At 45.9% G+C, this 12050-nt stretch overlaps 1 protein-coding gene across 2 annotated transcripts; it reads right to left on the bottom strand.

The window, feature by feature from the left end:
- Positions 1 to 8582: 8582 nt before the first annotated feature.
- On the bottom strand, positions 8583 to 11833 carry LOC123144945 (protein YABBY 4). Of its 2 annotated transcripts, none has more exons than XM_044564219.1 (7): positions 11095 to 11833; positions 10778 to 10951; positions 10519 to 10702; positions 9854 to 9902; positions 9674 to 9749; positions 9243 to 9314; positions 8583 to 9093 (listed from the first exon to the last, which is right to left on the bottom strand). In XM_044564219.1, the coding sequence occupies exons 1-7, from the start codon at positions 11203 to 11205 to the stop codon at positions 9007 to 9009; spliced, it is 753 nt and encodes a 250-aa protein (XP_044420154.1). In that variant the 5' UTR covers positions 11206 to 11833; the 3' UTR covers positions 8583 to 9006. The 2 variants fall into 2 exon arrangements, with proteins under 2 accessions (XP_044420154.1, XP_044420153.1); XM_044564218.1 differs by having other exon boundaries at positions 10495 to 10702.
- Between the last annotated feature and the right edge of the window lie 217 nt (positions 11834 to 12050).

The following is a 12050-nucleotide window of genomic DNA, read 5'->3' on the forward strand; positions in this document are numbered from 1 at the left end:
GACGGACACGAGGCACGCCAGGCTCCGTTCCGTGGAAGGCTGGTTTTCCGGACGCAGGCGGTTACAAAAGCCAGGAGAGGAGGAAAAAAATGGAGCAGACCCAAATTCAGAAGCTGCACGAAAGGGTTCAAGCGCTAGAGGAACGAGACGGCAATCGACATGCCGAAACTACCCCCGAAGCTACCCCGCCATCTCAGCGGAGAAGCAGCGTGGCTTCCACCGAGCTGCTTCAGCCGGAGCATGTCTTGACGGCTCCTGCTAGCTACCCCGTGGATGCTATCACGGAGTCTCAACATTGCCACCTTATGGCGGAATGGCAGAACTTCAAAGTCAAGGCGGCTGTTGGCTCAGTTTTACCTCCTGAACTCGGCGCAACCTACCACTGCCGGCCGATTCCAGAAGGATATGCTAGGGTGATGGTGGATGAAATAACGGAGGGATTTGAGGACCTCCGGCTTGACCACCCTACCGGTGAAGGGGAGACTCGGCTGGGTTTAGCTCTGAAGACTCCGTGCCTATGGCGGAAGGAGCTCATTAACCTTCTGAACTGGACGCCTCCGGAGAGTAAGGGCACTCCGCCGCCGCCTCCTCCTCCGGCGAGTGATCGGGGCACTCAGCCTCCTTCTCCGGCGCGTGGCGGCACTCCGCCTCCTCCTCCGGCGAGTGGTCAGGGCACTCAGCCTCCTTCTCCGGCGTGTGGCGGCACTCCGCCTCCTTCTCCGCCTGCGCCGGCGTGCCAGAGCAGCCAGCCTCCTCCTTCTCCGCCTCGTCAGCAAGGGTGGAAGAGACCCGCCGCCGCTCCGGCTGATCCGGCGCATCGCAGTCCTTCTCCTCCGCCTCGTAAGCAAGGAAAGAAGACAGCCGCAGCCGCTCCGTCTGCTCTGCCGGCGTCTAGCAGTACAGCTGCCAGAGGCGGGAGGCAATACAGATTCGGTCCTTCTCTGAAGACTCCAGAGAAGTTACCATATGAGAGGACCGAGGAGGAGAACGCGAAGATCGTGCGAGCCGAAGTGAAGAACTTCTTTGAAGGGGTGAAAGCAAAGAAACATCCACCTCCGGAGGAGAAGGTAGATCCGGTGAAAGCGAAGCGCACTCTGGATGCCCTGACAAAACCACCAAAGTCTCCGCCGAAAGGCAACTATGAGCGCATTATTGCAAAGACATTTGTCGAAGCGGAGCGGTCGGGAAGTACTGTCAGTGATCAAAGGTTAAAAGAACGACGAGCTGGGAAAAAAATTGCCCAGCTCGGCGAACAAGCGAACCAATCGTGCCCCCCGCTCAAGGTGTCTAAAGACATCGTCGCTAATGATCCGAGGATGGTGGCCGGTTATAGCAATCTTGGAGATTACCTGCCCGACGATGTACATTATGAAATCATGGAGGTGGACGAACACAAATACCATTACGGGAAGCCTCTCGTCAAAGATGAAAGATCTCTAACAACGATGATGCGAAGATTACATGATTGGTACATGAAAACCTGCAGAGAGTCTGATGGGATGAATACTTTGACGCTGAGAGTTAAACCGGAGCATGACCTCGTTGGAATTGAACTGCTGAATGTTCCATTTGAGGAGTTCTTCCAGTTTTTCAATCAAAAGGCCCTCGATAAATCAACGATCACTTGCTACTGTCTGTAAGTAGTACTACTTCTGTCATTAAGTCTCTCTATATAGGTCAGCTCTTTCATTGCATGTATTTATAATTATCCTCACTATATTATGCAGATTGAAGATCGCCGAATTGAAGAAAAGACAAATCGGTGATATTGGGTTCATTAACACAAATCTCATAGATGCATATACGGTTGAAAAACATGCCAAAGAAGCCGAGGCCAACTTGCTACGATCGTTGGTATTAAATCAAAACAAAGATATAATACTCTTTCCTTACAACTTCAAGTGAGTGTTACTGTCTTGTGCATATTCGGTTTCCCTTATTAGTCCAGGTTATGGTAATGTAATTGATGACTTATGCATGCATGCGCAGCTTCCACTATATTCTCCTAGAGATTAAGCTTGAGCAGGGAGTAGTAACCGTCTTAGACTCGAGACGAAAAGATCCCCAGGACTATGCGGACATGACTCAAATGCTCGAGAAGTAAGTTAAATCGATCATTATCCACCATATCAGCAACTTTGTTCATTTCCTGATATCAAGTAATTGTTTTCTTTGTCTGGCAGGGTTTGGAGAAAATTCACCACAAAAGCTCCGGGACTGCCGAAGAAGCTGCAATTTAGACACCCGAAAGTAAGTACTATAGTAGCATGTTCCGCACATCTCCTAGTGATTCAAGCGCTAGTTTCATCAATACCATTTAGCATGCTTGCTTATCAGTTAGATTGACCTCTATTTCTTGTAAAGTGGTTGTGGCAGGAACAAGGGAATGATTTCTGTGGATACTACGTTTGCGAGTCTATCCGCCACACGACCTGTGAGCGGGGCTACTCTGACGAACAATATGAAGTGCGTAAGCAATAATATTCACAATTTTATTTTATTACCATCATTTGTGTCGAGTTTCATTTATTCATATATATATATATGTATTGACCCCCTTCTTCAAATTAGATGTTTCGGATGCGGGATGAACTCCTAGCAGAAGATCGTATGCGAGCAATTCAAGAGGAATTGGCGGCATTCTTCCTTGACCACGTGATCGCTGAAAATGGAGAATACTATGTGGACCCTGTGTTCTTACAATTTAATTAGGAGATTATATTGTAAGAGATAATTATTGTATATATGTAGCCGGTAGTGTCAGATAGATATACGAGAACTTGTTGTTCGACCAATCTCTCGGAGAAGGAGAGGTGGTCGATATCACTTCTCTCTGTATGCATATGTTCATGACGATCTTCTGTTTCCTTCATTTGCTTACTAGCTAGCGTGTCTAGTCCTCTCCATACGTATATAGTACGTAGCGTCGACCAAGCACGGAGATAAGAGAGGACACTTCTCTCTATTAATTAGCTAGCTAACACAATATATGAAACACCTAAATTAACCCCCCAAAACCCCCCAACCCCCCCCCCTTTCAAAAAAAACAAAAACCCCAGCCCCTGAAATGCTGACGCGTGGATGCCTATTGGTCCCGGTTGGTGACACCAACCGGGACAAAAGGCCCTGCCTATTGGTCCCGGTTGGTGGCACCAACCGGGACCAAAGGCCCCCCTGCCTGGGCTGGCAGCAGCGGCCACGTGGAGGACCTTCTGTCCCGGTTCGTGTAAGAACCGGGACTAAAGGGTTAGGGCTTTAGTAACGACCCTTTAGTCCCGGTTCGAAAACCGGGACAAAAGGCCCTTACAACGGGGTAAAAGCCCCTTTTCCTACTAGTGTCTCAAGTCCTGTCGCCCCTCCACTTTGGTCATCGTCGTCATCCCGTCCAATAGATTGATGGGAGCTTGCCCCATCATTATTCTTCTTCTTGGTGGGGTTCCTGAGGTCTTCAAAGAGGGTTTTCCACTTGGGGGTTTCACTTGGATTTTGCATTCAACCCCAACCAAATAGTGAATAGAATGGCTTCTCACATTGATGGCACAATGTGGCGGCTAACCCCATCTAGCCAGAAAACATCGCACACCAACATAATGCAAGAAGTGAAGCAATCAAGAAAAATGAGAAAACAAAACTTACATGGTTTTGGACCCCAATGTCACTTTGGTGCTTATTCACCACTTGAGCAAAGGCACCACAAAACTTGTTCACAGACTCTTGGATGGTGGCACATTTATGTTGGAGAGGTCTCTTATTACGGACGACATGGATTGGGTGTTGTTCCACGCAGTGCTTGTGTTCGTGGTTTCATGCATGGCCTCTTTTCCAATGAGCCCTTTTGCTCAGTTCCACACATAGGATCCAAGCTTGTGGTCAACCAACCTTTACACCACATTTTATCTTTATGGGTCGAGTCTGCACATCCTCTTGCCTTTGTCTTTTTTTTAGTGCCGGATAATTTTCAAATTTCAAACATAAGTGAATTTTGATCACTCATCTAAAATTTCAAGGCTCTTGACCGTCATTTATCATGTCTATCACGAAGGAGTCCTAAAATGCACCACAAGGAAACCACCATCCTAAAATTGGTCCGATAAATGCAAATGGGGGCGAAAATTACCTGAGCATTTGGTTGAGACAAGTCGTCGGACATTCCATGGGCATGCCCGCCACTGGAGCTGCCCGATGTCGCATCAGAGTTGCGACAACTCGTATGTCGGATCCTGGAAGGACTCTGGGTCACGTTGCGTGAAGGCATCCTGGAGACCAGCCCATTGCAAAGCCGGGAAGCCGTGGGACGATGGGTGCGGCCGAGGGCGCGAGCATGGCGGACGCGGGTAACTCCAAGTGAAGGGTGTTCTTTGCCGCAACCTCTTTCTCGACCTTCTCTCGGGTGCGTTGTTTGACACGCCGATCATTGTGGATGATGGTCTTTGCTTTATTCCCAGCGATTGGGACCCCACAGACTCTATCGAGCCATTCTCGATGGCAGTGGGCGTACGACGGCCTAGGCATCGGCAACTATGATGGACCAGGAGGTCGGCAGCGTCGGAGGATGGCGATGACGTGGACGTGGGACAAGGAGGATGATCGCGGGGAAAGGTCGATGGATTTGGTCAATTTCAAGTATTTGTGATGAGTTCGAACTATAGGGTCGGATGTCACGGCGGTTCCAAATTCATTCCATGTATGTGCTGGGTTTGTGGTGTATGGGACATACTATGTACGGAAGGTCCGGGATGGTTGTTGTCTTTCTGTCCGGGCTGTCCAGCCGAATAAATGGGCCGGACTAAGGGTCCGGTTACATGGCCCACCGACGAGCGCAAGGTCCAACGCAGGCAGCTCAGACCTGATCAGCGTTCAGGCGAGGGCAGGGATCAGTATCAGTAGTCACCTCATGGCCGGCGGGCATGATGAGCACGGCGGCATGAGAGCGCGCGCCCCAACACGGCTCCGGCGGATCGACATCATCCATCGGTCGCCCGATCGCGGTACGGTACTCTACGCCACGGCAATCACGCCGCACACGTCCCGTCGTAGGGGCCGCACGCGTGTGTGGGCGCCTCTTTCTCGTCACGCTGCTCTTGGTTTCTGGGTCTCGATCTGCCTGCTGGCTGGCCCGGGACGTACGTCCAGGGAGACAAAAGGCACGACAAAACAGGGCCCTCTGGTTCTACATGTGGTATGGTATGTGGGTCGATCGGCGCAGTCGGCCGGTCCGCCGGGAAAACGGAAACGAGCTCGTATTTTTTAAGCCTATAAAATCGAACATGGCTAAGACTGTATGTAGCAAAATGACAAGTAAGCTGGCCAGTTTGTAACGCAATAATAAATGTAAAGTACGGAGTACAAAAATGCCAAATATGTGTTATCACGTGTCATGTCAAACCAAAATTTGTGCATCCTCGGTTATACAGAGACCGGGTGTATACTCATCATGATTGTATTCCTCGACGCTAAGTTAAGAAACAAATAAAAAACGCCCTTTATCAAAAAAAAGAAGCCAAATCATACTACAAGACTTGGTAGCGATCCATAAAGAATCATATCAAAAAGAGATTTAGAAAAACAATTTATATGATTTTTTGTGGTTTCATTTCCTTGGTAACCGACTTGCATTTCAATATAAATCCTATTATTTGTCATTCTGAAATAGTTACCTAAGTCAAACTTGTTTGAGTTTGTAGAAAAATGTGCTAACATCGACAACATCAAATTAGTTTTATTAGATTCATCATAGCAAATGTTTTCATTCTATATGTATTTTATGTTGTAGATATTGGCAATTTTTTCTACAGAGTTGGTCAAACTTAAGGGATTTGACTTAGGACAAACCTAGAACTTCAATATTTTCAAACCTAGGCAGTAGCTAGTTAGCCCTCATGCAAAATTGGTGATTTATTTAAATCGTTAATCCTAAAATCCTATTACATTGTTACTATTATCATACAAAGCATATCCGAAGAAATTACAAGACAGAGTCACTGCTTTGAGGGGTATATCAAACACAGTAAAAATTAAATGCCAAGGCTCATGACTCTCGAACTGACATCCAAACTAGGGCAATATAGCCCGCACTGCAGCCTCCAAGTGATTGCACCCGGAGATCAAAGACACACATGCTTCCACGCGGCGAAAAAATGACTTTGCGATTCAAAAGTCATCATAAATAGATTTCATCGAAAATACCGTGATGTATGAATATTCCATCGGAATACATCTGGTGTATGTATGGCATTGTTAATCCTAGCAATTGGAAATGCATATGGCAATACCCGATGTAATTTTGCAAGTAGCACATTTCATGTACTAATATGGTTTGGGGATCTAGGGTCTAACAAGCAATTAAAGCGCATAAGGATCAAGGTATAATAACAACATGGATATCCAAGAGGTTACAATAACCATTAAGTGTAAACAGCACACAATAAACCAAATTAACCCATGCATGGTTTTTTTTTGCATGCATTGTCATTATCCTCTATACTCAAAAAGTTACAATACACTAACTATATTTCCTAAGAAAGCAGCCATTCCAAGTCAATATATCATGTGTGCTCGCCACATCATCAACCTGCCAACTCATTACCAATTTTTTCTACACATGCGACCCTTTCCCCATCAACAAAGTGTGCATGGTTGGCACGTCAACGAAATTAATCCTCACAATTATTCATGGCATCAACCTAATTATCTATGTCTCGAGCCTACCTATTTTTAGCAATGTTCTCGCTGCAACACAAGGGTTATCTTCACTTAACTATTTTGTACATAGAACATATCATAGTTCAAAAGATGGGCTAATTTTGAGATCATAAAGAGTAACATTTAGGAATATTTCTCACCTCAAGTATTTGACATTTCCACATACCATACATATCAATTCTAGGTTATTATCATGAGATGAAGATGTTTGGCAAATTTAGATTATGATGGTGTACTTAGAAGAAGCAGCCTTATCATTTCCATAGTTCACATCAAATGGCAGTAAAATAACAAGATGAATGGTGAGACAGTATGTTGATAGTTCCTTAACGCCCATCCTTAATTTTTATAAATTTATAAATATGCTGGGTTGCTAGTCATTTCGAAGTAAATTTTAGATGTATATTTTTGTACACCCTCTCATCTCACTCTGACTTTCTAAATATAATATTCACTTGGTGTATGTAAGTATTCTTTCTTTCCTTGACTACATGGGCGAGGTGGTGGATCATATCTGAGCTCCGACAAATTATGCAGATTCTTTGTTTCATCATCAACCTACTAAGTCAGTGCATATTTTTACTATACATGCGAGCTTTCCACACATCAGCGAATCGTGCATGATTGCCATTTTGCCACATCATCATAATTATTGAATTCATGCTTCAGCTAACTCATCCAAAAGTCCGAACTAATGGATGGAGATGGACAATATATTTCAACACTCCCCCTCACGCCTAGGCTATTTTATAGTCCTTAGACGTGGGATCGATGTAGGCCGCAGAATCGTTTTATTTAATGCTGGGTTGGCAGGGTCTTGAACTCAAGACCTCTTGGCTCGGATACCATATTGAATTCATGCACCAGCCAATTCATCCAAAAGTCCGAACTGATGGAGGGAGGAGGGCAATATATTTCAACAGTAATTAATCCTTGCTATTATTCAGGGCATCAACCTAATTATGCATGTATGGAGCCTACCTATTTCTGGCAATGTTCCCGCTGCAACACGCGGTTTATCTTCTAGTTCACTTAACTATTTTGTAAATAGAATATTTCATAGTTCCAAAATATGGGCTAATTCTGTGATAATCAAGAGCTAACATGTACAGGCATATTTTTCACCTTAAGTATTTGACATTTCCGTATGCTACACATACCAATTCTAGATTTTTATCATGAGATAAGATGTTTGAGAAATTTAGATTATTAAGAGGATATTTTTTATCATTATAACTTTATAAATAGATAGTGGTTGCAAGAGGATATTTTTTATCATTATAACTTTATAAATAGACAGTGGTTGCTACTTTTTTTCGAAGTAAACTTTAGATGTATATTTGTTTGCACCCTCTCATCTCACTCTTTCATTAACTACGGGGGCGAGGTGGTGGATCATATCCGAGCTCCAGCAAATTAAGCATCTTTTTTAGTGGAAATTAAGCAGATTTTAATCGATTGCCTTTTGTTTAAAATTCAAATTTAATAGCTTTCAATCACATTTATTTTGTAAAATTGAAATAAATAAGGATAAAATACATACGTCTTTTTAGGTACTCCCTTCATTCCCTTATACAAGGCCACAAACTCATATTACAGGTACCAAGATAAAATTTAATGACTCCTTTGCAAGTCAACTTTTCTTTTCGTTAACCGGGATCATTAATCCACCACAAGCATGCAACGAATGAATGGGAAGGAAGTAGCTGAGTATCATTATGACTACATGTATGTAAATATTAAAAAGTTGCTAGTACTACAAGGTAACATCATTAATTTTTGCCTCGATTATTGTTGATGGTCTTGTATTGATGCAAAATATATTTTTGATAGTGGCCTTGTATAAGGGAATGGAGGGAGTAATACAGATGCAAGCCGGCTATTCCATGAAGATGAATTGTTTTCCATTGACCGAAAATACATGGAAGGGAAGGAAAGACATACATCAGTAATGCTGAAAACATGTTCTTAAGACACACCTAGTTTTCTACAGGTGAATAGGTGTAAGAAGTTCTGGAAGTGAAAAGATAAACATAGAAAAGATGAAGTAATGGAAACAGAGAAGACAAACTCACTACACCTATAGATAGCCAAACAGATGATCATGAGAACTGAGAAACCTAGGTATTCAACTCGATTCTCCGTTCCAGGCCCCAAACGGACAGAAATGAAAGTACTAGATCTAACACACACGCGATATTGATGATACTATCTAACAAGGAACCCTAGACTGGAGCCGCAGAAGAGAGTTAGCTAACTTCGAACGTCCGGAGAACTCGAGAGGCTTGCTCATTAGCTAGGTAATTAAAGTGGAGTAACGCTCATGTTGGCAGCCGCCGCGGCCGCCGCAGCATAGAGACCATCCTTGAGAAGCATGTCTTCGGCGCCATCCTGCAAATCACAAACCGTTAATTCCTGCAATTACTACAAAACTTCGCTCCGGTTTCAGAGCTACCGACATGCTGATGAATTAAGACACCTGAAAATGCAGTGGTAGATAGGCTAAGGATTTAGGAAACCGTAAATAAAAGCTAAAGTACCTGAGCCTTGAAGGTCCTCTTGAATCCCTGATCCGGCATGAGGCCGAAGTGGATGTGCGGGAAATGGGCCCACTGGTTGCATCAACATGCCAAGACATGAGCAGGTTTGGATTAGCAAAAAGAAGCTTGTCGAAACAAATCTGAACAAACCCTATCTAGCTCCCATAGTCCCATGCATGCATTGTAGTAGTATGGTATTTACTGTGTGGTGGCTTAAAGCACCGGTGCATGCACTGATGATGCACAGAGCTCGCTCGGCATCTTGCTCGCAAGCGGCCGAACACAAGCTGTCCCTGTGTCCGTGCTGACACCGCGCGTAAGGCGACCGGTCAAATCAAGACGACACGCAAACAGCGCTATCTAGCTAGGAGCTACACCTCTCCTACTAGGTACTATGCACTTGCAGTAGCGTAGCGGAGGAGAGATTTTACATTCTTTGCGGCTGCGCTGAAGGCCTCGCGGTGGGTGATGTCCGGGTTGCCGGCCTTGATGCGCTGAATCTCATCCCTGTCGCAAATCGTCAGCATACAGCGTGAGAAAACGTACGCCAAGAACATGCGCATGCATATGTACGCAGAAACATCGATCGATCGATCGTCGCAAGATCTTACTTGATGAAGCGGTTGTAGGCGGAGGGAACTCTCTGACGCTTCTCCGGAGCTGCATAGACAAATTGGCATCGTAGATTCGGATCAGCACACGCAGGAAGACATGAACGAATGGGTGTGCATGCTTTTACCTAGGTTCCGCTACTATACATAACCACGCACACAGATCGGAGACAAGCATGGGTACCCATGATTGTATGTCTTGATGTTATCTCTCCCATATTGATCTCATGTAACACTACGATATCAATTAACATGATCTCTTTTCCCTATCTTGCTCATTTAACGCCGTAGTAGCACACAGCTAAAAAAGGTATTTAGATTATTATTTTTTCGATAAAGGGAAAAATGTTATTTAGATGATCATGGAGTATAACGAATCCACTAAACTTCAAGGACAGGACACTACTGAATACTGATCGAGGTGATAAGTATGTGCCTCATGTTGATAAGGCCCTTAACCCTAAAAAAACAAAACCAAAGCAAAGCAACAAAGAATGTGCAGAAAATATCGTCAGATCGAGAGGAGTACATGGGGCAGCTTCATCCCACGAACAGTGCGAGGTGAACGACATCCAAGCTCGTGGGCTGTTTGCTTTGACTAACGTATAGCTAGCAAATGAAAGAAGACCAATATAAAGAACCTGACAAGAAGAGCTGGTCCTTACGCCTGTTCGCCGATGGGGCGCTCTTTGCCGACTGCTCGGTTTCCTGCTGCGCAGGCTTGGCGGCAGGCATCGGCATCGCCGGCAGGTTGCTGGCGCAGCTGCTGTTGCTGCGGCCCGTGAAGCCGCTCAGGTTGGTGCTCGCCTGGTCCATCAGTAGGCTCGGCGTCTGGAACGCAACCTCGTCCTACGCCAAACAAGACCTAAGTACACAGACACCGGTCGGTATATGGGCTCAAAAGTACAGATCGGAAGAACTTACCAAGAGGCCATGGGGGGAAGTAGGGGAAAGCAAGGAGTGGCCGAACTGGAGCTGGTTTGCCGGAGGCGCCGTGGGCGGGAGCAGGAGGGCGCGGAGGTTGACGGAGAGCAGGTTGGCGCAGTGGCCGCACCTCACCGTCACCGTCTTGAACAGGCTGCTGCACGGCACACCGACCTGCACGCGGGCATCAAAGTTGATCACTCCTTACAAGCTTACCAACCAGCAAGAAAGCTAAAAACAAGGAGAAATGAGGCTAGGATATGATGCTAATATTTCAAGCAATTAGCAAGCGCTGTCGGTAGGTGGACGGCACGTACCGCAAGGATGGTGTCGCAGCAGTTGCAGTGGACGTAGCAGAGCTGCTCGGTGGGGGACGGCGCGAGGTGGTCCAGGTTGAAGACAGCCGACGAGGAGGAGGACGACGACATTATGAATGTATGTAGTAGCAACCGCTATGCCCTGAGTCTGCTGATTGATCGGCGGCAAGTAATACCACTGCTACGGCTAAGTATGTGTGTGGGTGGCTTCTCGCTTTGATCGAGCTCGAACGGATCGCAAGAAATTACCACTACAATGGAGAGATGAGTCGAGATTGAGGAAGCAAGGAATTGCGGGTGTGTAGAAAGGGGGATTTTATACGAGCGGGCCGGCGAGGGGAGGTAGAGATATCCTTTTGGTCCCCTTTGATTTGATGTGATGAGGTGATTTGATTTGATGTCTGGGTGGGTGGCTGCTCTAGCTTCCCTTCGGATTTGATTTGATGGACCTGCAGGATGGATGGATGCAGCTAAGCCCAATTCGAGAAAGCCGCGGATCTGTCTGTCGTTGCTCCTGATTTGAAAGCCAAAACAAAACAAAACAAAACAAAAACACGTAGTAGCTGCTAGTAGTAGTAGTACAACTACTGCATGTGGAACTTGCCGCGAGCAACGACGGAAAGGCGGGGGGCGACGAGGCGGTATGGGCCGGTGGTGGTGGAGGATGTAGCTGTGGACAAAGCGAGATGAATGAGATGGGAGTGAGACAGAATGCCCGGTGGGACTGCAGGTATGTTTATGCGGGGGGGGGGGGGGGGGGGGGGGGAGGGGCAAATTTAACAAATTTGACCTACAGGTATGTTTATGCGGGGGGGGGGGGGGGGGGAGGGGCAAATTTAACAAATTTGACCTACAGACGAAATCAAATCACAGAATGAACTGTCCGTGAAACTATTTCACGCGGCTGACCCATGGCGCCTAGCTCCCAGGCGCTGTACTAGTGCAGTGCAACGCCT

Source organism: Triticum aestivum, chromosome 6D (assembly GCF_018294505.1).
Source record: "Triticum aestivum cultivar Chinese Spring chromosome 6D, IWGSC CS RefSeq v2.1, whole genome shotgun sequence".
NCBI lineage: Eukaryota > Viridiplantae > Streptophyta > Magnoliopsida > Poales > Poaceae > Triticum > Triticum aestivum.

Bases quoted from the DNA above. Each gene is read 5' to 3' on its own strand.
- LOC123144945 (XM_044564218.1), bottom strand. From the start codon at position 11,205: ATGTCGTCGTCCTCCTCCTCGTCGGCTGTCTTCAACCTGGACCACCTC. The intron at 10,703-10,777 runs GTAAGTTCTTCC...TGTTTGGCGTAG, and splicing joins CTTCCCCCCATGGCCTCTTG to GACGAGGTTGCGTTCCAGAC. The intron at 9,094-9,242 runs GTACTTTAGCTT...TGTGATTTGCAG, and splicing joins AGAGGACCTTCAAGGCTCAG to GATGGCGCCGAAGACATGCT.